Below are 26410 nucleotides of genomic sequence, written 5' to 3'. Positions count from 1 at the left end.
TCGGGTCCAAATTGTAATTTTTATTATTTTCGCTTACGAAGCAACGGGCTAGTGGGATAAATTGTAAATATCACTTTAACATTTAGGTAAATATTTCTTTTTCATTTTCTCCGTGTACATCAAATAATATCAAGTAAGCAATTTAGGTTTGGAAGAAAAAGAGGAACGCGGAAGGCCATTCTAGCTTTACGGGTAACAATAGAGAAAACGATAGAAAAATGAAAGAGCGCGTACATAGGATTTGTAGATTTATAGAAAGCCTTTGACAATCTTAAATGGGACAAGATTTTACATATACATAAAAATTTAGGGAAGCGTTACAAATATAGGAGAGTGATACTTAGTTTGTATAAAGAGCAACAGGCAGTTATAGAGATAGGGTTGCAACGTAGAGAAGTAAATATTAGGAAGGGAGTCGGACAGGATTGCACACGTTACTACTACTCCATACATCGAAGATGTAGGGGCAAAAAATTAGAATGCTTAGATTTGCAAATGATATAGCAGTATTAGCATCTAGCAAGGAGGAGTTAGATATAGCTTTAAATAAAATGGAAGCGGTATTGACGTATTATGTGTGAAAATAAATAAAAGTAAAACAAAAATACTGGTATGCAAGGGAAGAAAAAGTAGGGAAAGTGCGAATATAATGATAGGAAACGAAAAATTAAAAGAAGTGTCCGATTACAGGTATCTAGGAAGTAGGAATATAAAGCAGAGGATAGCGCATGGTGGAGTCGCTTTCAATAAAAAGAAGTCACTTCTATGCTCGCGAAAGGTTAATTTAGATATTCGAAAAAGGTTGTTAAAGGTATATGTTTGAGATTACCGTGGACAGACAAAGTAAGAAATGAAGAGGTATTAGAAAGAATAGGAGAACAGAGGACTCTATGGAAGTCAATAAGAAACAGGCGAGGTAGAGGCAGAAACAGGAGTTAAGAGGAGTAGAGGTAGATATAGATGAGATTACTGTTCGCAAATAGTTAAAGATGTGGGTTGTTCTAGTTTTAGGGAAATGTTCGGATTAACTCAGGATAGGAAAGAGTGGAGGTGCGTGTCCAACCAGTCTTAGGACTGACGACCTTATGAAGATGAAGCAAAATACTTATGCCATAGGCTCAAGTATTTGTCAATGACTTTTGTTCAGAAAACATAAGACTGACGTAATGTTTCTAATCTATGATGTACTTGCTTCAGCGATGTTTTATTTTAATGTAAGTAGGGATGCACTACATAGTGATTTTAAAAATTTGCAAGATGACAAAATCATACTAATAAGTTATCGTTAATTAAAACCTGATATATCAACAGGCTATAAAAATTGTAACAGTTCTGTCATACTGTCTTATCCTTGTTCACGAGAACAAATAAACACAAGAACTATATTGACATAAGAAATAATTTAGGACCTATAGTACCTAATCAATAAATAATACAAATTAGGATAAACGACCCATCTCAATACAATCTCGATTAGGTATCAATTTTTATTGGATAATTCTGTTGTTGTACATTTGATTATAAAGTGTTTTCATGATTTTGTCGTGACTAGGCGTAATGCTTTGAAATGATAAGAAAGGCAAGATTAGAAAACAATAACAATTTTATTAAATAGTAAAATAAAATAGATATGAAATTCAAATGGGTTTNAGAGATAGCTTTAAATAAAATGGAAGCGGTACTGACAGATCAGTACTGTATGAAAATAAATAAAAGTAAAACAAAAATACTGGTATGCAAGGGAAGAAAAAGTAGGGAAAGTGCGAATATAATGATAGGAAACGAAAAATTAAAAGAAGTGTCCGATTACAGGTATCTAGGAAGTAGGAATATAAAGCAGAGGATAGCGCATGGTGGAGTCGCTTTCAATAAAAAGAAGTCACTTCTATGCTCGCGAACGGTTAATTTAGATATTCGAAAAAGGTTGTTAAAGGTATATGTTTGAGATTACCGTGGACAGACAAAGTAAGAAATGAAGAGGTATTAGAAAGAATAGGAGAACAGAGGACTCTATGGAAGTCAATAAGAAACAGGCGAGGTAGAGGCAGAAACAGGAGTTAAGAGGAGTAGAGGTAGATATAGATGAGATTACTGTTCGCAAATAGTTAAAGATGTGGGTTGTTCTAGTTTTAGGGAAATGTTCGGATTAACTCAGGATAGGAAAGAGTGGAGGTGCGTGTCCAACCAGTCTTAGGACTGACGACCTTATGAAGATGAAGCAAAATACTTATGCCATAGGCTCAAGTATTTGTCAATGACTTTTGTTCAGAAAACATAAGACTGACGTAATGTTTCTAATCTATGATGTACTTGCTTCAGCGATGTTTTATTTTAATGTAAGTAGGGATGCACTACATAGTGATTTTAAAAATTTGCAAGATGACAAAATCATACTAATAAGTTATCGTTAATTAAAACCTGATATATCAACAGGCTACAAAAATTGTAACAGTTCTGTCATACTGACTTATCCTTGTTCACGAGAACAAATAAACACAAGAACTATATTGACATAAGAAATAATTTAGGACCTATAGTACCTAATCAATAAATAATACAAATTAGGATAAACGACCCATCTCAATACAATCTCGATTAGGTATCAATTTTTATTGGATAATTCTGTTGTTGTACATTTGATTATAAAGTGTTTTCATGATTTTGTCGTGACTAGGCGTAATGCTTTGAAATGATAAGAAAGGCAAGATTAGAAAACAATAACAATTTTATTAAATAGTAAAATAAAATAGATATGAAATTCAAATGGGTTTAGAGACAGTTGTTAAGTAATTTAGAGAGATAACATTACAAATAAAAATTGAACAAAAACATTTTATAAAAAGGATATTCCTCTCAATGCAGATCAATACACCTTAAAAGTTAACAAAGTCATCTGCGTTGATAGAAGCTTCACAATAATCTTGACCAGGAGGTAGTGTTACCAAGACTTAGGGTTTCTTACTGGTTATTTGTTAAGGATAGAATCTTTTCGCTAACGCGTTCCCGAGTCGACTGTCCGCGATTAGACTATCGATCCCCGATCACGCGCTAAACTTATTGATGAATCAGTTATTATTTTTACATAGTTTAACATGGGTCATTCACTGGTTTTAGAAGTTGCTTTGGTTTAGCTGATTTAGTGAAAAAATTGATGAAATTTCCGATACTAACTAGGCTTTGTTTTTTTCGATGACTCTGTGAAGTTATCAGAATGATCGAATTTGCGTTAATTTCTGCTTATACATAAATAATTCTTTGAAAAAATTCTTTTCGCTTACTGTTCCGTTGCTGTAAAATGCCAATGCGCTTATTTTGCAAGTAAATGAACTCGATATCTGTTTTATGAACCTTGAAAAATTGCAAAGTTATAACTATGATATATTTAATTAATTTTGAAATACGTTTTAAAGTCTAAAATAGTTTTTGAGTTTCCTTAAAAATCCACTGCGTGACAATATTAAATTACCCATCAGTACTGATGTGCTTTTTATTTTTTCTCTCAGGCTTATTTCCACTTTTGGTTTTCTTTTTATTGATCGTTTCAATTCAATAGCGGATGTTTTTGGGATTATTACGAATGTATCGTTTTACCTCTTTATAATAACAAGTTTTCGTTTTTCGCGTTTCTGGTATTGATATATATTGATGAGAACGAGGCCTTTGATTGTATCTATATGGTAATTTCCTCATTGTAAATTATTCAAATTACATAATAGCTATATAACCCCTGCGAACGGCAATTTCGGAAAATCTATATAGGTACACACTCATACTTTTCTTTCTAAAATTCTCCCGACTCTTAGTCTCGTATCAAACACGTTCACTAATTGCTTATCACGAATTAGGATCGAAAAGTGTCTTAATGAATTACGACTCTACAACCCCACGTATCCTTATGATAAGAATTTCTGGGTTTATGGAAGTCCCGATTGGGTTTATGACGATCATTAAATTTTATCACTTCCCTTGCATGCAGTTTAACCAACTTAAAATTTGAAACAATATAAGTACCTAAATGTTCGTGGATAACAGTAGCGGCGCAGGGGCACCAGTTAATTCTCATATTTTTAGAAATGTAAAGGAAAATACTGTACTCTCCATTCTTCCTCTATTATACATACATCAATGTATCAATTAAAGCCAAAAAGGTGTTGAAAGATTTTTATTTCTTATAAACTAGGTTAATTTACAAATTCGAAAAAGATTATTAAAGGCGTTAGTCTGGAATGCGGCACTGTACGGGTGCGAAACATGGATGGTGGGCGCGACGGAAAAGGAAAGGTTAGAAGCGTTATTTGAAATATGCTGTTACAGGCGAATGATGAAAATACTGTGGAGAAGGTTATAAATAACGAGGCATTAGAAGTAATAAGAAATAGAGGAGAGAAAGTCTCCTCAGACATGGAAGGCTAGTTACAGACATATTAGAAGCAGAAGCAGGAATTAAGAGTAGAGGTAGACCTAGATTAGCCTCATCATAAGGTCGTCAGTCCTAAGACTGGTTGGACACGTACCTCCACTGTTTCTTATCCTGAACTAATCTTCGCATTTCCCTAAAACTAGAACAACCCATATCCTTAACTTTCTGCGAACAGTAATTTAATCTAGGTCTACCTCTACTCCTCCTAACTTCCATTTCTGCCTCTTATATGTCTCTGATTAGACTTTCATGCCTGAGAAGGTGTCTTACTAACCTATCTCGCCTATTTCTTAGTGACTTCCATAGAGTCCTCTGTTCTACTACTCTTTATGATACCTTTTCATAGATTATGCTATTGTTTAGAAATAGTTAAGTATGTGGGATGTTCTAGTTTTATAGAAAATGTAAATATTAGTTCAAGAATAGGAAAGAGTGGAGGTACGTGAGCAACCAGTGTCAGGACTGACAACCTTATGATGAGGAAATTAGATCTCATTATTTATCACAACTTGCGTCAGTCTAAAACCAAATTTGAGAGCAAGAAAAAGGGCAATTTTTGCATTGACTTTTTCTTAGTTCTATTTTTCTTCACGCAGCATTTTATTCTTCATAGTACTGAAGTAGTTGATAAGTCAGTGCGCTAAGGGGTTTTCCCCATCACTCCTGCTGGATCCGCCATTGACACTCATGACTCGCTCTGATAAAAACACACTTCATGTTGCATTTAAATAATCTTGGTTGTGATTAAAACGACCATAATATGCCACTATTTATGCGGTCTCCGAAATCGATTATGAGATCCCTTTCTTCCTCGAGATACTATTAGCCATCTTTCGAGGACGATAGAGGGAGAGTTCTCCTGGCCCAAAGGGGCTCTCTATCATCATCTCATGAATAACAAATAATGTAAAATTTCTGTGAACTGTTGCCTAACGATTTTGATGTTTACATGAAAGGGGTGGACAGGCAGAACCATATCGTAAACCAGAATCCGTACCTCCTATGCGATATCCTTAAGGAAATAAGAAGACTCCTCGTTGTTTTCTCTTTTCTTTAGTTGCTTTTNTGTTCAGCGTGCTGTCAAACCTACACTAGCAAGGAGATCGGGCTGAAACTATAGCTACAAGCTATCCAAGGATGGTACTATAGAATGTCACCTCAAGGTAGGCCTAGTGGCGTCATCTCTTGGTTAGGCCGGAAACTTATCAATCCACCTTCGTAGATTATGCTATTGTTTAGAAATAGTTAAGTATGTGGGATGTTCTAGTTTTATAGAAAATGTAAATATTAGTTCAAGAATAGGAAAGAGTGGAGGTACGTGAGCAACCAGTGTCAGGACTGACGACCTTATGATGAGGAAATTAGATCTCATTATTTATCACAACTTGCGTCAGTCTAAAACCAAATTTGAGAGCAAGAAAAAGGGCAATTTTTGCATTGACTTTTTCTTAGTTCTATTTTTCTTCACGCAGCATTTTATTCTTCATAGTACTGAAGTAGTTGATAAGTCAGTGCGCTAAGGGGTTTTCCCCATCACTCCTGCTGGATCCGCCATTGACACTCATGACTCGCTCTGATAAAAACACACTTCATGTTGCATTTAAATAATCTTGGTTGTGATTAAAACGACCATAATATGCCACTATTTATGCGGTCTCCGAAATCGATTATGAGATCCCTTTCTTCCTCGAGATACTATTAGCCATCTTTCGAGGACGATAGAGGGAGAGTTCTCCTGGCCCAAAGGGGCTCTCTATCATCATCTCATGAATAACAAATAATGTAAAATTTCTGTGAACTGTTGCCTAACGATTTTGATGTTTACATGAAAGGGGTGGACAGGCAGAACCATATCGTAAACCAGAATCCGTACCTCCTATGCGATATCCTTAAGGAAATAAGAAGACTCCTCGTTGTTTTCTCTTTTCTTTAGTTGCTTTTGAAAGCACTTTGTAAAACCCGTTCTAAAATTTATTGGAATCTTTCGTTTGTAAAAGTACGGATTGAAATATTCATGAAGGATCTTTGAAAGCAAAAGTACCTTTTACTAGTATGTTTCATTTTGGGGAAAGTCCCGGCTCGGCTCTTTGAACAAAGGGAGCGTAAGATAATGAAATTCACGTATATTATTCACTTTTTTAGCTTTAAAATTAGTTCGGGAGTCGTAGGCTGTGATACACCGATTGGTTTTAAGTGGAGTTAAAATTCAACGTTAGAAATGAAGAATAAAATAAAAGGGCAATGTTGGAACTTATTGTGAATGAGAGTAAATTAATCGAAAAAGAAGCGTGTATTAAGAAAGAATAACAATAATAGCAATACTCGTTTTTGTTTTTTAGTAGTTTTAAATTCACAGCGTGTTAATTGTACTTACGTAAGTGCGATATATAAAATCACAATAATGTTGCCCTGATATTTGATACTTTATAGGTAAATTAAAGAAAAAAGCTAAATAGTTTTTTAACAGAATAACACTATATTTTATTGTACAAAACTTTAATACCTTTTTAGTCTGTTATTCTTTTACAATTATACCTATACATATTAAATTTTAAGGCTTCACACAAAGAAGATAATCAGGGGCTAAAATATCTTATCCAAGCTGTGTGCTTGTGCATTCATTTATTCTAAGAAAAAACTTCTTTTTGAAACTTTCTTAAGAAGCCTAGTGCTCTTGGCTTAGGAAAATTATAATTTTTGTCTTAAGTCTTTATTAAAACCTTTTAAAATTTAAAGGTTTCAAAGTATATATATTTGTATGTACTCGCCCACGTATAATATTTCAGAAGTATTTAGAAGTTATTACTTTTATCGTACTTACATTGTTTCTGTTTTAATAAAATCCGTCTTGAATAAAGAATTCCTACAAAACGATTTCATTTCATATAATTGAAAATTTTATTTTTCCGACTACGTCCCAGAATCGATCATCCTTTGTATGCGATGCTTTTCTTGCTAATTTATCGCAACGAATTAATGAATATTTATATTCAAATGCATTTTAGAATTTGTTTCGAGAGCCGGTCGAGCTGCTCATTTACATTCTCTCTTCGAATAGTGGTGTAATTCATTACCACCAAATGCGGGAAATTCAAAAACCTCTTTTTGAAGAATTCACTTAGAGTGATGGTCGTAGAAGTTTCGTGAAACGGATTAAGTTCACTTGACAAGTTCGAAAATTGTATTTACTACTTGTGCAATTCTTTTCTCAACTAATTAACGATCAAATCAAACTTTTTTCTCCCATGTCATCATTATCTATTAGCTAAATCCAAAAGAAAAGGGTAATCGTTTTCGACTACGAAGAAAAGACATCTTTTTGGGCAACAGCTTCTGATGAGCAAAATTGAGCTTTTTTGGTCTTGCTAAAATGCAAGACTGAGACTGTCTTTATACTAGTAAGTCCAAGACTAAGACCAAACGAACGACTAGATTAAAACCAAGACCAAATATAGACCAAATATACAAGATAGAAAAATTATCTTTACCACTGTTTGAAAATAGAGATCTACAAGAATAATCTAGGGCTGCTTTAGAGTTAAGGCCACCCCTGGTATACTGTTAAATAGCCGCCATTAAAAATATTGCCTGTCATGTATATACACATATTTAATTTTTTTTTAATTTTTATTAATGCAAACGTACCTAACATCTATAAACAAAACATGTGTCGTACAATTCAAAATTAAACAATACAAACTTCGATGAAAAAAAACAAACAGATTTTCTAGCTTTAATTTCTGCAAAAGTAGAAATTAAATCTTCATTATTAATTGTAGTTGCCACCTTATTTTTTATTGAAATTGATGGTAACTCGTTGAGTCTATTCTGATGCATCGAAATCATCATAAGGTCGTCATTCCTATGACTGGTTGGACAAGCACTTCCACTCTTTCCAATTCTGAGCTAATTTTCGCATTTCCCTAAAACTAGAACATCCTACATCCTTAACTATTTGCGAACAGTAATCTAATCCAGGCGTACCTCTACCCCTTCTAACTTCCGTTTCAGCCTCTAATATGTCTCTCACTAGGCCTTCATGCCTGAAAAGGTGACCTACCAACCTATCTCGCCTATTTCTTATTGACTTCCTAACCTAACCTAACCTAACCTAACCTAACCTAACCTAACCTAACCTATCTCGCCTATTTCTTATTGACTTCCACAATGTCTTCTGTTCTCCTATTCTTTCTAATTCTATTAATTTAACGTGTAATGTTTGTACTTCCCGCCATAACTCAAAATAAGTTCTTTTAATTACTTTTTGCCTTTTTGCCATCTTTATTCATAAGTAATATTAAGTCACTTTACGTTTAAACAAAACTGTTCTGATTGTATTGTTGTTGGGTTTTTATATTGATGAGATTCAACCACTGCCACATTAATAGTTGTTGTTTTCGATCGATTGCAGTTGTGGCGATTTGACTTTGAACGAAGGAAAGCAAAATAAATGTGAAGAAACATTTGTGCGTTTAATCTCAGAAAGTATTTGCTTGACCATCCGTTTTTGTCAAAGGAAAAGATTGATTAAAAGAGTACTTTACATTGATTCCTGAAAACGAATTGGCCAAGAAAGAAATACATCAATACCACGAGGACCTGATTTATATGTTTACAATCTGCAGTTGCTTCACTGGTTTGAACTACGACATTTTCATTTTTATAAATATATAAAACAACTACATTACTTTTAAATGTTCAATTCAGTGCATAATGTTTCAGAAACAGCTAACATATTATAATTATTATTTTTTTTAATTTGACGAAACAACTGTAGTAAATATTATTTAATTGAAAAGGGCAACTTGCTACATGAAATGTAATATTAAAAAAGAAAACAGGATATTTTTGGCTGGCTTTGTTTAACATAGTGTGCATCTTTCTATAGTTGGTATGATCAAAATAGGCAAAGCCAATAAATTATCCGTGAGAATGGACGTATCTTCTTTATTGTTAGGACTTGGGACTGTAGTCATTTGCTGCATTTTAAACACGTCCTTGTTAAGTTAGGGAATGCTTCATGAGTAGTACACACAAAGTGAAAAGAGATAAGCGAATAATAGTAAGCGCTGCAGTGATTGGAGGTTGCTTAGGTACGCCAAAGATAAGGATCGGCATTATAACTGGTTAGAATTATATCTTTAAACAAGCGTCTCTGCTTTCCTAAATCTCTGAGAATGTTTAACTTTCTTCAAAGTCCGATGCTGACAGCATGCTCAAATTCTGTTTGTCTGTATGTCTTTCTCTTACACATTAATTGGTGTAATGTTATTTCTTTTTCTTTATTACTGTCCGCTGCAATTCCTATCTGACATCTCTTTTCTATGTTCATTACGATATTGCCTTCGACGTCTGTCGTGAGTAAACGTAAGCGTTCTGTCAGAAATTGTTATGGTGTAGTTGTTGAAATAAGGAAGTAAATGCGACAGTTTTATTGCGGATTGTGTCAATTTTGAACGTCTCAACTATATGATATAAACGATTTATTGAAGACTTCGCCTTCTGAATTTGACTTGGCTTTAAACAGGCATTAAAGATGCAATTATTTGGATGAATTTTGCAGGTATTTAGGTTTATATGTAATTGAAAATGCAGATTAATTTTGGTATTTAAAGGCAACAGTTTCCATATAGTTTAAATTACAAGAGTCCTAATAAAATATCTTGATGTGTAGGTAAAAATAGACGTTCTGTCAGCAACTGCTCTAGTTTATAGTTAGTAAGTTAAAAGAAGAAAGCAAATGCGACAGTTTTATTTCGGACTATGCTAATTTTAAACGTTCCAATTAAATGATATAAACGATTTATTGAAGACTTCGCCTTCTGAATTTGACTCGGCTATAAACAGGCATTAAAGATGCAATTATTTGGATGAATTTTGCAGGTATTTAGGTTTATATGTAACTGAAAGTGCAGATTAATTTTGGTATTTAAGGGCAATAGTTTCCATAAAGTTTAAATTACAAGAGTCCTATATTTCTCAATAAAATATCTTCATGTGTAGGTATCTCGGAAATTGCCGGGCAATATACTAGTGGATATTAAATTGATCCATTAAATCCTGTTAACTTACCCCGTTTCAGCTTAAACACTCGATAGTTTAGTTTGATCAACTCATACAATAGTTTTAATCAAAATCGTAGTGTTAAAAGCTACACTGTGCTATATTTTACGTTAAGTATCGATTCTAACAGTGCTTTTGGATGCTATATACGAAATTTACTAAATGCCATTAAGGGTTAAGCCGTATACCCTATGTACAGTGGATACAAGGATATATTCATTTGAAATTATGTTTTTGCACCCTTGAGAGCATTGTGTCGTGCCTCGACGTAACCAATACTGGAGCCAGGGACCAATATTAAAGACAGAAATTTATGCATTGAGATTAAAAGGTTAATTTTGTGGAACTTATATTGGAACTGTAACAGCAAGAACATGGTTTTGTACAGAATCCTCTGCAGGATGTTAGCGATTGAAATTAAACAAAAAAATGACTACCCATTATCTAATGATATTGATTAGCCGAGGAAATAAAGCTCAAATATAGGCCAAACCTTCGAATTTGTGTGTAGCCAGTCGGATCGAGATGCGGTTTTCAGCATTCGATTCCTGAGACTGTGAACAAATTCATCTTCAAAACCCCCGAGTATCCAATTTCAATCGATTTTTAATGAATTTAAAACATTATATCTGGAGACGACGTGCATGACGGTGGCCCTGGGTCCCAGGCATCTCGGAGGCTGTCGTCTACTGCATATTAGTGTTCAGTGACCCTCAAAACACCCTAGTAACAAAATGGACTTATTTCTATCACTGTTCACTGAGTTTTTGCAATGCACTTATAAGACTGCATTTTTCTTATGCACCGACGCCGAGCGGTATCGCTTAGAGGTTTAGACCATTGCTTAGCATTCGGGAGGACGCCGGTTCGATTCCGGGTTCGTCTGCCTTGGTCCAAGTTTTTCTGTGGTTTCCTTGGATCACTTAGGCAAATGCTGAGGCAGTAATATTCCACAGATAATCTTTCATTCTCTTCTGTCTTCATTTCGTCCGTCTCATCTTTCTCACCCGAACCACCACCTACCCATTCCCACGATTCCTGAACGGAAGCTGAAGGGCAGCGTTGCCAGGTTCAGTAGATAGAATTATCGCACTCTTTAGGAAAAATTATCGTATTAACATCAAAAATATCGTACGTTATTGCGCATGCGCATCTAGTGGTGGGAGTATGAATTTGTAAAGAGAGTAGTGTACCCCAGTGGTTTTCTCAGTTCTATTATACCATCAATAGATGATAGTATAAAAACTTTCCTGACAGGCTAATAACTTCAAATAGAAAAATGAATTTCGGAGTGGATTTTAAACATTTTGGAAGAAAGTTCTTTTTTTAGAATCCATAATCTATGCATATTCAACTATTCAGCATACATAAAAATACTTTTTTTATAATAAAATCTAATATAATAATAATAATCAACGTATTAATTCTGTTTTATTATTATATCGTCATCACTATACCATAACCATTATTATTATTATTATTTTTATAAAGATTATTCGAATTAAAACGAGATAACATTTCATCAGTGATCTCAAATTTCAATACACTGACTTGTAAGTAAAAGTCCGTTAACCGTCGCCAGTTTAGCAAGGAGAAACTCTTAAGATCTACCTGAGAAGCTTTCGAGAATCAAAAGGGCCGAATTTGCCCCTGCTCTGTTGTAAATTAGAGAGAATTTGTATTTTTATGGAGTGAAAATACCCAGAGACTGCTGTTCTATTAACAAAAGATTTTAAGAAGGTAGAAAAACAAGGCAACAGGTTGGCAGAAACAAATATCATATTCCTACTACATACCTATTACTATTTGAAAATATATTTTTATCCCATAAGCACGAATTATCGTACGTTTAATAGAAATTTGAATTACGATATCGTACATCGTATTTGAAGCAAAATTATCGTATGTCCCCATAATTATCGTACAGGCTGGCAACGCTGCTGAAGAGGGTCTTCCGCCCTACCTTCCGGTGTAGTCTGGAGGGACTGCCCACCCACCAGTATTACTGGTTGGTACGAATGAAGCACCCAAAAGTTTTTTATGCACCGATGCATTTTTGAAGATGAATTGATCTCTATGTTCCCAAGGTTTGTAGACGGTCTCACAAATCGAATGCAAAGAAATGCATTTCGGTACGACTTTACTGTACAAAATTGGAAGCTTCAGATATTTATTTTTTTGACTGGATTTGAAAAGCATTAGAGACATAAAACAAACAATATCCCAGAGTCGAGTCATTTTTAACAGAAAGAAATCAATTTTGTGTTGCTACTGGTTAATTTCGCCTCTTCATGTTTCTTTTAATGTTGTTCCATTAATCTTTCAATTTCATCTAGGTGCTTTCGAAATAATTTTACTTTGTAAATATTTGCATAATATAACAAGAAAACTTCTTTCAAACAATTGTTCACCTTGTACGTACGTATTAACTCAGCCGATCAGCCCATTGCTTTTTAAATTTATAAAAATGAGATTAAAAAAGAAAATGAAATGCTAAAGAACATCTGAAATGTTTGTTTAGCACAATCTAAGAGAAAGAAAGAATTAATGAATAATATACAACCGTTCCCACCCATTTTGCTACTGAGTCTTGCTCCGGGTACAATCCTACTAATGAAAGCCATTTATTCCTCTGAATAGCCACCGGAAAATCTTTATGAAGGTTTCCACGAATTATAATTTATCATCAACTTTTTTCTTTCTTTTCCAACGAAGCGACGGAAACTGAGAAGAATTCTTCTTTAAATTGCCCTTCAACATATAGAACAAATTGCTCCAAAAGGAGGGCAATGTAACACAGGTAGATATTTAAAATTAGTTCGGATCTGGAACAAATTGTGGAATATTCAACCGTTTCAATATAATTGGATGTTTGATTTTCGGTATTACGGTTAATGTTCGACTGTATTTCTTTTTTGAAAACCTCAACTTTACAGTGAAAATATTTGCACATTGATAAATATTCTGAGAACTTTCAGAAAATGACAATATATAACAAACGTTCCATTTTAATGTTGAACAACAAAACTCCAAAGTTTGACTTATCGCAAGTGCTCATTTTAGTGAGTTACCAATTTTTCGTCATTTCGAATTATAAATATTTTTCTTTTTGTATGATTGCATAGGCACTTACAATATACAGGGTGTTCCTCCTAGCGCGGTTTTGTTCATAACTCCCTTATTATACTGTAATGTTCGTGGGTTTAACAAAATTAACTTCTAAGACTGATAACGACAAAAACTATTTATTTACACTAATTATTAAAGAACTTAAAAACACTATTAAATTATTACTAAACTTAAGTTATGAATTATTCTATTTATTTACACTACTGTTGATATATAACTGTGCTATTTATTTCATTGCTATCACTGTCAATTTATTTCTCGATTCACTTATACAACGGTCAATTTATTTCTTCTTCTTTCGACGATCGTCTCTTCCTTTAAATACTCTTTTGTTTACTTTCGGGAACCTTCTGGAAACACCCGGATAGTTTATTTTTTCTTTGAACTGTTTATCTGCTTTCCCAGAACGCAGGTACGACACACACATTTACAAATACGGCGCATATGAAGAAAGGCGCCCGCGGCTAGTCGGCGAATCGATAAGCCGTTCACGTACACGTGTGCCCGATCGCACACAAACACACTCGTGCTCGCCACAATACTTTTAATAAATGATGCATATAAAGAAAATAGTTTTATTCTTCTGGACGCTACCTGACTTCGTTATTTCAAATAGAACACCCTGTATATTTTTACATGTTTGGTTTCTTTGTTTAATTTTAGATCGACTTTATTAACAGTTCCCTACACCTATTGTTAGTAGTTTTTGAGATATTCAACTGTTTTTGAAAAAAAAAAACCCACTTTAGCTGTTTGAATGAGACCAAACAGCATCTAAACAGTTTGGGTTTGGACAGTTACCTACTTTTGACGATCTTACATGACGAATAACTTATTCAATCTCTTATTAAATGATACCAGTCAATGCGAAATTAAAAGCCCTTTCTACTAATCTAACCTTTTAAATAAATATAAAATCATTTTTTTCTGGAAAATTGTCAGAGAAATATATTTGAAATTAGTTCGGATTTGGTTTCATTCAGTTGAATATCCCGAAAACTTCTAGAGATAGGTGCAGAAAACTGTTAACAAAGTCGACCTAAAATTAAAGAAAGAAACCAGAAATGTAATATACAGGATGATTCACTTAAAATAACGAAGTTAGGTAGCGTCCAGAAGAAATGAAGCACCCTGTATGAGTGAAAGTATTTTCCGTATATACACCATATGATTCCGGACCACTTTTATAGAAACATTTTTGTATTAAAAGTATAATGAGTTATAGACGAAACCGCCTTATGTAAAACACCCTGTATGTATATTATAATTTATTTAAAATATGCCTCTGTATAAAGAATGAAGATAACTTTTCTTTTTTATTGCCGTTTTATCATCCTTTCACGTTTCTATTTACATACCATGCGTACATTCAGTTTATGTTGAACTCCAAATGCTTTGCAAATGGACTAGACATTTTAAGTTCCATTCCTTATATTCAAAAATATTTTCTAACATTTGTTATTTTGTTTGCAGTAAAACTCAAGACCAAAAATGCCCATCTCCGAATTCCGCAAGAAGAAATTGTTGTACGTGTTCAACGTCTTCTTTGGTAAGTCTTTTTTACATTCGAAACAATATTTAGTACGTACTCTCAGTGACGTTATACGTAGATGAGTTTACAAATATTGGAAAATGTTGTTCACTTTAGCATTTTTATTTAATAAACGTGATGTATCATTGTAGAAATTGTTTAAAATATCTGGGACTTCAGATAAAAATTAGTCAAATGAAATGCAGCAAATTTTTAAAGTCGAAAAAAGAAAAAAAAAAGTGGACTTGAACCTTATATTAGAAAAACTTGCCGATTTTCGATATTACGAGAGTTATATAGCTCAGGATAGAAAAATATTAGAGATTTTAAGCTAAAGATTTAACAAGAATATTAAAAGTTTTTGTTGGGAGTATGTTAATTACAAGAATAATTTAAAAACGTTCATGAAGTGGAATCTAGGAAGTCAGATAGGTGAGGACGGAAGGAGTAGTAGGGATATAAAGTAGAGGATAGTGCAGGGTCGAGTCGCCTTTAATAAAAAGAAGTCAGTTCTATGTTCGCGATCGGTTAATTTAGAAATTTAAAAAGGTTGTTAAAAGTGTATGTTTGGAGCGCGGCTTAAAGAAAAGGTTAGAAGCGTTCGAAATGTGGTGTTATAGGCGGCTGATGAGGATAACGTGGGTAGAAAAGGTTAGAAATGTAGAGGTATTAAAAAGAATAGGAGAACAGAAGACTCTATGGAAGTCAATAAAAAATAGATGAGATAGGCATGAAGGTCTAGTCAGATACATATTAGAGGCAGAAACAGGAGTTAGGAGGGGTAGAGGCAGACCTAGGCTAGATTACTGTTTGCAAATAGTTAAGGATGTGGCTGTTCTAGTTTTAAGGAAATGCGAAGATTAGCTCAGGATAGAAAACAGTGGAGGTACGTGTCCAACCAGTCTTAGGATTGACGACCTTATGATGATGTTGATATGAAGTGGTATTATAGGGAAATGTTAAAACCACCATGGATAGGAAACGTTAGAAATGAGAGGGTATTACAAAAAATAGGAGAACAGAGGACTCTATGCAAATCAATATAGGCGAGATAGGTTGGCAAGACACCTTCTTAGTCATGAAGGGCTACTGAGAAACATATTAGAAACAGAACCAGTCTTAAGACTAACGACCTTATGATGATGATGATGACGAATCCTAAATAGTAGAACGTGGTAGAACTCTGTAATATTTTCGATTATTTTTCCTTCTCACTGGAATTCAAATTTCTTCATTCTTCTTCCTGACTTTTTCTCCTTAAAATTTTTGACGTATCTACCCCTTTGCTAATGCGGGGTTCATCAAGTAGATAAAATTATAACGGTTATAAGGCATTGTCAAACATTTGAAATATTACTGTTAGCAGCAAATAATAGTAAATGACAAAATGGTGCCTGTAGTCTTACAAAAATTGTCCAAAAGTTCAAAATGCGTAATTGTATATCAACAAATATTATGTCGACGTAGATATAACACATTTACGAACGATTGCGTTTGGTCATGTAATAATAACGTTAATGGTCGAATTTTGTGTAAGTCTAAAACGGTTTTACGATACTATTAATCAAGACATCCAGGCACATAAGGGGTCTTATACTGTTGTACTGTACGACCTAGAAAACCGTATATAAATTAATAAAACTATCTTGAACGAGTAATCCGTATTACAGATATATACGTTATCTTATAACGGAAAAGCTCCAGCCAAGTTATACGATTGTATTCAGCATGTGCGTCCTGTTCTCGCGATCTAGTTCCTGCATTATGGTATGCAAATATGTAGTTATAATGGGAATTGAATTCCTTTGTTATTTTGTGTCACTTCGTTATCGTTAGTGAATTTTAAAGAGAAAAGAGACGGTACTCATAACAGAAATTCTAATACATATGTATATGCATAGAATTCGTTTTGAATCAAGGTATAACTTTTTGTACCTTTATTTGCAATGTAAAATACGAGGGTGGATTGATAAGTTTCCGGCCTAACCAAGAGATGACGCCACTAGGCCTACCTTGAGGTGACATTCTATAGTACCATCCTTGGATAGCTTGTAGCTATAGTTTCAGCCCGATCTCCTTGCTAGTGTAGGTTTGACAGCACGCTGAACAAGACGCCTCTGTGGTTTTCGTAAAAATGGAAAAGCAGGAAAATCGTGCTGTCATCAAATACTTTTATTTGAAGGGGTTAACGCCGAAGGAAATTAAAAAAGAGATGGACTCAACACTGGGGACATCCTCCCCGTCATATTCAACCGTTAAGCAGTGGGTTTCCGAGTTTAAAAAGGGTCGTGTGAGCACCTCTGATGGGCCTCGCTCAGGACGCCCCGTTGAGGTCACAACTCCAGATATGATCGAAAAAATTCATCAAATAGTGCTGGGAGACCGCAGATTGAAAGTGCGTGAGATAGCTGAGACCTGTAAGATGTCATATGAACGTGTGCAACATATTTTGCACCAACATTTGCATATGGAAAAGCTCTGTGCAAGATGGGTGCCGCGTTTGCTAACAGTCGACCAAAAATTGATTCGAAAAAACATTTCTACCGCAAATTTGTCATTGTATAAGCGTAATCCAAGCGAATTTTTGCGTCGATTCGTAACCGTTGACGAAACGTGGGTCCACCACTACACTCCTGAAACCAAAGAACAGTCTAAACAGTGGATTGGACCAGGGGAACCAACTCCAAAGAAGGCAAAAACAATTTTTTCGGCGAACAAGGTTATGGCTACTGTTTTTTGGGATGCAAGAGGTATTATATACATTGATTACCTTGCAAAGGGTAATACTATCACTGGTCAATACTACGCAGACTTATTGCAACGTTTGAGCCACGAGGTGAAAATTAAACGACCTCATCTGGCGAAGAAAAAAATCTTGTTTCATCACGATAACGCACCAGCGCACACGTCAATCGTTGCGACGGCTAAAATCAACGATCTAAAGTTTGAATTGATGCCGCACCCTCCTTACTCTCCAGACCTAGCCCCGAGTGACTATTTTCTGTTCCCTAATCTCAAAAAATGGCTTGGCGGTAAGAGATTTGCGGACAATGAAGAAGTAATCGAAGCTGTAAATGGTTATTTTGAGGAGCTTGACGAATCATCAGTCTATAGAGATGGCATTAATAGACTGGAACACCGCTATGAGAAATGTATCAGCCTTGGAGGTTATGTTGAGAAATAAAAAAAAAAAATTTTTAAAAACCTTGTTTTTCTTGGTCAGGCCGGAAACTTATCAATCCACCCTCGTATATATTCTGAGTAGATGTTTCATGCTGTCCTAAAAATTCTGTTCAAACTAGATCGTCAGTTTCTACGTGATGAATTTACAAACAAACGCACAAATAGATAAAAATTCCGAAAACGATCTTGATGAAATGTGCTACTTATGCCTATTTTTCTTGCAAATGTATTAATTGAAGACGGATGAAGAGATAGAAAAGCTGTAATTAATTGATTTATTTATTTTCGTTATCAACGGGCAAGATACCCAGTTGCAGATTAAAAATATTACATTACTACTAGTGTGATTTTAATTTGAATTTGATATGAAGCAGAAATCAACTGTTAAAGGTTATATTACATGTCATCGTCGTCAAGGTCGTCAGTCCTAAGACTGTCCCTAAAACTAGATCCCTAATCCTTAACTATTTGCGAATAGTAATCTAATGCAGGTCTACTTCTACTTCTCTTAACTCCCGTTTCCGCCTCTAATATATCTCTGACTAGACCTTCATGTCTGAGAAGGTATCTTACTAACCTATCTCGCCTATTTCTTATTGCCTTCCATATAGACCTCTGTTCTCCTATTCTTTCTAATACCTCTTCATTTCTAACCTTCTCTATCCACGGTATCCTCAACATTCACCTGTAACACCATATTTCGAACGCTTCTAACCTTTTTTCCGTCGCGCCCACCGCAGAATAAAGATAAATCATTAATATTCCTGATGTTCGGTTGTTGATCATTAAAACTCCGTTTAAGTCCAAGATGAATGAAGTATGTTTTCTCTGTTTGATTCATGTTCGTGCAACTCTCTCAGTTGACGCAGATTGTAAATGATTTGACGTTTATTAAATATATCGAAGACTTCACAGGAGTTTGTTTGACTTATAAGTACTTTTCTAAGGAAAATCAAATCGTGACGATTGTGTAATGATTTAATTGAACAAATTTTATAATGAAACATAATTTCCGAGTAGTCATGTTTCCAGTATTCTATGGTTAAAAGAAAGATATCTGAGAAATCTAAATTAAAGTAAGAGTACAGATTTGAGGACAACAAAATAAGATTGATCTCAACTGTATTAAGTAGAGATAAACGAGGGGGAATGGGTTAGAAAATATTCCTGTAAATCTTTATGTGAAGCCAAATGTCCTGTGTGCTTTAGATGCAACCATATCCAAATGGATTTTAAAGGTACAGTTGCTTTGAAAGCTAACTCCTAGGTCTTTCATAAAAGTTACCTCTTCGAAGACTGTACCATGTGGCTTGTAATTATGTAGTAATTTAGATCTTTAACTACGGTAAGGGGTAGAAGTTTGCATTTGACAAGATTTAGAGAGAGTTTGTTCTCAATAAACCATGAGGAAACTTTGGAGTTTGAGCTGATCTAACGGGGAACTAATTTTGTAAAATAGTTTCACATCATCAGCGAATAGTAGGATTTTTACGTAAGATAATGTACCGACAATATCATTTATAAGCAGTAATTAAACATAAATTCGTAGTGTCTTACGTGAAGTCATGTTTATTGTAATAGACCTGAACAAAATATCTCTCGAAACCACAATTTTGATAAGAGTACAAAACAATTAAAAAAAATTCAATGAAATGCAATGCAAATTGAAAAAATTTTGGTAGTCGATCATTCTCGAAAAGCTGTATCTACCATTACGAGTTATTATTTGAAAAATTATTATTAATTAAATTCAAATGAGGGTAGCTCTTGGGTATAGTGAACTAATTAATTATTAATTTCATTACATCGTGGCTCACATTACGGTCACCATTATTATGGATTCACCAGCTGCACTGAAAATTATCAAAATTGCTATTTCACATTTTATGGCATCTCTTCATGTTTATGTTTATGGCTATTAAATATCAATACCTAATAGCGCTTTTAACATGAACGCATCTAGCAATTCGTAGAGTGGTCAGTGGCGTAGCTACCTAGGGGCTAGGCAGGGCAGTGCCCCACGGCCCTCAAACTCAGGGGGGCCTAGAATCCTTACCAGAAAATCTCGATAGGGAATTCCCCTAAATTCTTTCTGTAGGTTGGCAGTGTTGTCAATTTGACGGATAACGATCACCATCATCATAAGGTCGTCAGTCCTAAGACTCGTTGGACACGTACCTCCACTCTTTCCTATCCTGAGCTAAACTTCGCATTTCCCTAAAACTAGAACAGCCCACATCCTTAACTATTTGCGAACAGTAATCTAATCTAGGTCTACCTCTACCCCTCCTAACTCCTGTTTCTGCCTCTAATATGTCTCTGACTAGACCTTCATGCCTGAGAAGGTGTCCTACCAACCTATCTCGCCTATTTTTTATTGTCTTCCATAGAGTCCTCTGTTCTCCTATTCTTTCCAATACCTCTTCATTTCTAAGTTTTTCTACCCACGATATCCTCATCATCCGCCTATAACACCACATTTCGAACGCTTCTAACCTTTTCTTTTCCGCCGCTCCCACTGTCCATGTTTCGCACCCGTACAACGCCGTGCTCCAAACATACACCTTTAACAACCTTTTTCGAATTTCTAAATTAACGGTTCGCGAGCATAGAAGTGATATGTGCGTTTTATTATTCATCGATGTGCGTTTTATTGTAAATTCGAGTCAAGATTTTTTTTCGAGAACGGTTAAAAAATTAATGCTGTATCAGGAGTAAGTAAGCTAATGTCAATAAACTGTTTAATACTGGTCAATATAGTGGTTCAATTTTATTTGATTTTAGTACCACTCATATTGATGTCTGTTACGTCAATAAATCATGTCAAATCTATAGATTTCGGTTACTCATTTTATAACGCGAAATATCGTGAAAAAAATGCAGGTCACTTGCAGTAGGTGCATTAATTCAGGCCCGCGCGCTAGGAGATCGTTCTTGGTCTCCACCGTTAAATGTGGTAACACTAGCGGTGATAAAATGTTTGCCGGGGATTCCCCAACGACATCTTGTAGCGTATCATTAGGTTTCTCCTTCCTTTTACTTTTAACGTCGTCAGTGAACAGTTAGTACCTATTCGAGCACAATCTTATATAAATATTGCACAAATAAATTAGAAAACTAAAATTGTGGACAAAAAGAAGAAACCCAGTGGTGCATTTAAACGCAAACAACGCCAAGAAAGAGAAGATAGTAATCAAAAATTGCCCAAAATTGACAAGTTTTTTAGTCCGCCTTCTGCAAGTACTTCTAGACAAAATATTTCTATTGACAGTGACTCAAATAATGTGGTAACTGCAGTGTTGGTTGAGAAGCCTACTGAAGAAGATACGACAATTATTGCAGTTGGAGATCATCATCCGCTGCCGATCATGTGAACGTGAATGATGTTTGCATGACACACATAAGAGCGGAGGATTTGAAGGAACCACAGACCTTTACATTTTTCGAAAATGTGTACGATAAATCTTATGACTTGGGAAACTTCACGAACAAAATATTAAGTGATAACGAAAAGCGTCAAATTCTTGATATGGGGCCTTTACAGCCTTCAGGACCTTTTTCAACAGACATCAACCAAAACAATAGGTGTTTTTCAAAATCGTACTATGTTTCAAGTTCTAAATATGGACCAGTTAATCGTTTTTGGTTGTGTTATTCCAAAATACTAGACGCTGCGTATTGTCAACCCTGCTGGTTATTTGCTTCAGAAAGGAATAATGTTTGGTGTACGGGAATTGGGGATTGGAAGCATTTATCAGAAAGAATTAAACAACGCAGTTGTTTGAGTGGCTTAGCATTTATTAAAATATTTATATGTTTAATATTTTTACTTGATAAAACCTAACCAGTTTAGATAGCAGTGGAGTCCCATTTTTTTGATTTGCCCTAGGGCCCTTGGTTAACTAGCTACGCCACTGAGAGTGGTTGATGTTTATATATCATTTTATCGTTTCTTGTCATATTTTAGACCTTAATATTGTTTGAGTTCGTATGTAAAACGGAAACTATTAGAATTAGTCTAAAAATATCTATAACCACTTCTGATTACCCAACGACAGCGGTATAAGTGTTTATAAGTCAGTTGTGTACTACCTACTTATTATTATTCAATCACGTCTTCTCTACATATACTCCATAATCTTACAATACTTTAAAGTCATTGTAGTTAACGGTTTATTAGATAAGATATCTCTGTGGCTAACTCCGTAATGAGGTACTTTTCAAATACAAATCACGTACATACGAGGTCCGGCTATAAAATAACGTGACTGCTTGTGCTTTGTGTTGTCGCCGTTTCGCAACATCGAAGACTTCTATATCGCCCTTGATAATGTTCACCACAGTTGTATATGAAACGTCGGGAATACAACCCAACATACCACGACTCATCAGTCTTAATAACATCTCACCTGTATTCGACACCGGTCGTGAAAACCTACAATCAACACTGAAAAAGAGTTTTATTTTAAAAATTATTCTACAATCGAATGTCCCCTTCAATGTACTCCCCTTCCTTCGCCACACATCGTTCCATTCGTTTTTTCCACTGGTCAAAGTAATTCTGGAAGTCTTCTTTTGTAAGAGAATTTAGAAGCTCCACCGATTTTCGCTTGACCTCTTCCATTGGCTCGAACCACTCAATTTAAGGCAGACTTGATCTTTGGAAACAAAAAAAGGCACAGGGTGCAAGATCCATGACTTGTTTTCCTACAACTCCGGCCATTTCATACGAACTCTCTCTCGCAGTGAAGCTAGGAGGTATGGGTTTTAATTAGAACAAATTTAGTCCTTAAAAAAATTAAATACTTTAATGATAAGAAAAGTTTAAGTTTAATTATAATATAAATACATTGAACAATACGATGTGCATGTTCGTTCAATATAGTACATTCCTAAATCCTTTTGGATATGATGTTAGGACTTGTTGATTGAAAATACATTATGCATATTATGGACAGTCTTTACAATGCTTGCATCATCATCATCATGAGGTTTTCAGGCTGAAAACTCATTGAAAATTGATCTTCGTATTAGTAATGGGTAAATCAAGACCAAGATCAAGACAGTCCCAGGTATTGGTTTTGGTTTTGCTACAACTCCGGGCGTTTCTCATGAACTCTCTCTCGCAGTGTTGCAAAAACTTTCAAATAGTAAGTTTCTTTCACAGTTTGACTCTCTGGAACCCATTCAGTTGATGTTGAAAAAAAAAAAAAACAAAAACGATTAGCATTACTTTCAATATTGAATTCGTCATCCTTGCTTTTTTCATCCTTGACAATGCAGGAGATTTCCAGTGGATGGATTACCGTTTAGTTTCAATATCTTATTGGAATATCTAGGTTTCATCGCAAGTGATGATATTTTCATGAATTCAGGCTCTTCATCTAACCTTTCAAGAAAATCTGAGTAGATCTGTTGACGGATGAGCTTTTGGTCGGGAGTTAAATGTTTTGGAACCAATTTCGCACAAACTTTCTTCATGTTTAATTTGTCATGTAAAAGTTTTCTGACCACTTCTTTATTGACGTTTACAGTCTTAGCAATCATCCGAATGTTCATACGACGATCTCTGCGCACAATTTGATTGATGTTGGTTGATCTGAATGTTGGTTGTCTTTGGTGCTTTCTCGGCCTTTAGAAAACCTTTTATACCATTCGAAAACACGTGCGAAAAATAGAAAATTCTCACCATAAGCGTCTTTCAACTCAGTCAGAGTTTTTTTTTTTTTAATTTAATGAGAAATTTTACATTGATCGCCACGAGAAAAAAGCACGTTCGTTTCTAACCTCTATATAAAAGATGCTACTTTAGCGACAAAANATATTATTTATGATAAAACTGGATTACAAAATGAAATTTTAAAAAGAAATGCTAAACCTCTTTAATTGCTTTTGGTCACAAACTGATCGGAACAAATAACATCTAAAATGATTGATGAAAATTATGTATAATTATAGGTACTTTTTTCATATCTAGAACGGAATGGGAAACAGATATTAAGGTCTTGTAATGTCAATAAGTTATTTTCAATTAATTTTTGTTTACAGATGTAAACCAAAGTGGTACCATTGACAAGAAAGATTTCGAGTTAGCAATTGAGGTAAATTACGTGTTCATGATTTTTAATACATACATAAATGAAGTGATGAAGAATGTTTATCAATTATATATCTAATTTACTTTGTACATACTAAGGAATTTTTAAGTACTTATTTTAAAAATACAATTTCAGAAAGTTTGCAAACTAAGAGGATGGGGTCCGGGTACCGACCAATACAAGAAGACCTTCGATTCTATGATCCAAATTTGGGTAATTTAATGAGAAATTTTACATTGATCGCCACGAGAAAAAAGCACGTTCGTTTCTAACCTCTATATAAAAGATGCTACTTTAGCGACAAAAACGAGTTTCAGCTATCCAACGCTGTAATCATTTCCTTCCCTTCGCCTCCATGACGCCTTCTGCGTGGGCAGTCTAGTTATTTAATAGCCAGACCTTGTACATTAAATGATGAATTGGTAAATTTAAGAAATTTTCCTCACTGTATGCATGGAAACTATTGGTGGAAAATGAAAATGTCTAGTTACTATCAGAGTAACTGATGAAAATGTAAATGTATTCTTCAGATATCTTTCTGGATACACTGGAGGAATATTTTAAAAGGCATTCACAAGCTTAGGGGTTAAATTGCATTCGTGTGAAATGTTTGCCAGTAATTTTTCAAGCGTATTCTTTCCGCGGTTTTAGAAATATCAAAGATTATACCTTTCATCAAACTGATGGATTTCAACAATCTAGAGAATTTAAATTTCCATCTATGAGGAACAATAAATTGAAAGGATTAGACTGCAAACTTTTCTTCACCTTCATGCATCCAATTCTGAACAAAAACATCTATCACGCCAAAGATACATAATTTCGTATCAAAATGGCATCAAGTCTAGTCAACTACAATACAATTTGTATACGAGGGTGGATTGATAAGTTTCCGGCCTGACCAAGAAAAACAAGGTTTTTAAAAATTTTTTTTTTTTATTTCTCAACATAATCTCCTCCAAGGCTGATACATTTCTCATAGCGGTGTTCCAGTCTATTAATGCCATCTCTATAGACTGATTCGTCAAGCTCCTCAAAATAACCATTTACAGCTTCGATTACTTCTTCATTGTCCGCAAATCTCTTACCGCCAAGCCATTTTTTGAGATTAGGGAACAGAAAATAGTCACTCGGGGCTAGGTCTGGAGAGTAAGGAGGGTGCGGCATCAATTCAAACTTTAGATCGTTGATTTTAGCCGTCGCAACGATTGACGTGTGCGCTGGTGCGTTATCGTGATGAAACAAGATTTTTTTCTTCGCCAGATGAGGTCGTTTAATTTTCACCTCGTGGCTCAAACGTTGCAATAAGTCTGCGTAGTATTGACCAGTGATAGTATTACCCTTTGCAAGGTAATCAATGTATATAATACCTCTTGCATCCCAAAAAACAGTAGCCATAACCTTGTTCGCCGAAAAAATTGTTTTTGCCTTCTTTGGAGTTGGTTCCCCTGGTCCAATCCACTGTTTAGACTGTTCTTTGGTTTCAGGAGTGTAGTGGTGGACCCACGTTTCGTCAACGGTTACGAATCGACGCAAAAATTCGCTTGGATTACGCTTATACAATGACAAATTTGCGGTAGAAATGTTTTTTCGAATCAATTTTTGGTCGACTGTTAGCAAACGCGGCACCCATCTTGCACAGAGCTTTTCCATATGCAAATGTTGGTGCAAAATATGTTGCACACGTTCATATGACATCTTACAGGTCTCAGCTATCTCACGCACTTTCAATCTGCGGTCTCCCAGCACTATTTGATGAATTTTTTCGATCATATCTGGAGTTGTGACCTCAACGGGGCGTCCTGAGCGAGGCCCATCAGAGGTGCTCACACGACCCTTTTTAAACTCGGAAACCCACTGCTTAACGGTTGAATATGACGGGGAGGATGTCCCCAGTGTTGAGTCCATCTCTTTTTTAATTTCCTTCGGCGTTAACCCCTTCAAATAAAAGTATTTGATGACAGCACGATTTTCCTGCTTTTCCAT

The 26410-nt window shown here is 35.0% G+C and overlaps 1 protein-coding gene across 1 annotated transcript in view; it reads left to right on the top strand.

Annotated features, from left to right (window-relative positions):
- Nucleotides 1–26410, top strand: part of LOC108740431 (calexcitin-2) — a 133503-nt gene that overhangs the window by 94708 nt on the left and 12385 nt on the right. Inside the window, exons 2-4 of the mRNA XM_018474746.2 lie at nt 15086–15161; nt 24375–24427; nt 24560–24637. Coding sequence (XP_018330248.1) covers nt 15104–15161; nt 24375–24427; nt 24560–24637 — 189 coding nt within the window. The 5' untranslated portion in view covers nt 15086–15103. The remainder of the gene's footprint in view (nt 1–15085; nt 15162–24374; nt 24428–24559; nt 24638–26410) is intronic.

The sequence above is a fragment of the Agrilus planipennis genome, unplaced genomic scaffold, assembly GCF_000699045.2.
Source record: "Agrilus planipennis isolate EAB-ADULT unplaced genomic scaffold, Apla_2.0 scaffold21, whole genome shotgun sequence".
In the NCBI taxonomy this organism is placed as follows: domain Eukaryota; kingdom Metazoa; phylum Arthropoda; class Insecta; order Coleoptera; family Buprestidae; genus Agrilus; species Agrilus planipennis.
Note: the sequence above shows the minus strand (reverse complement) of the source record. Positions and strands in the feature narration are given on the sequence as shown.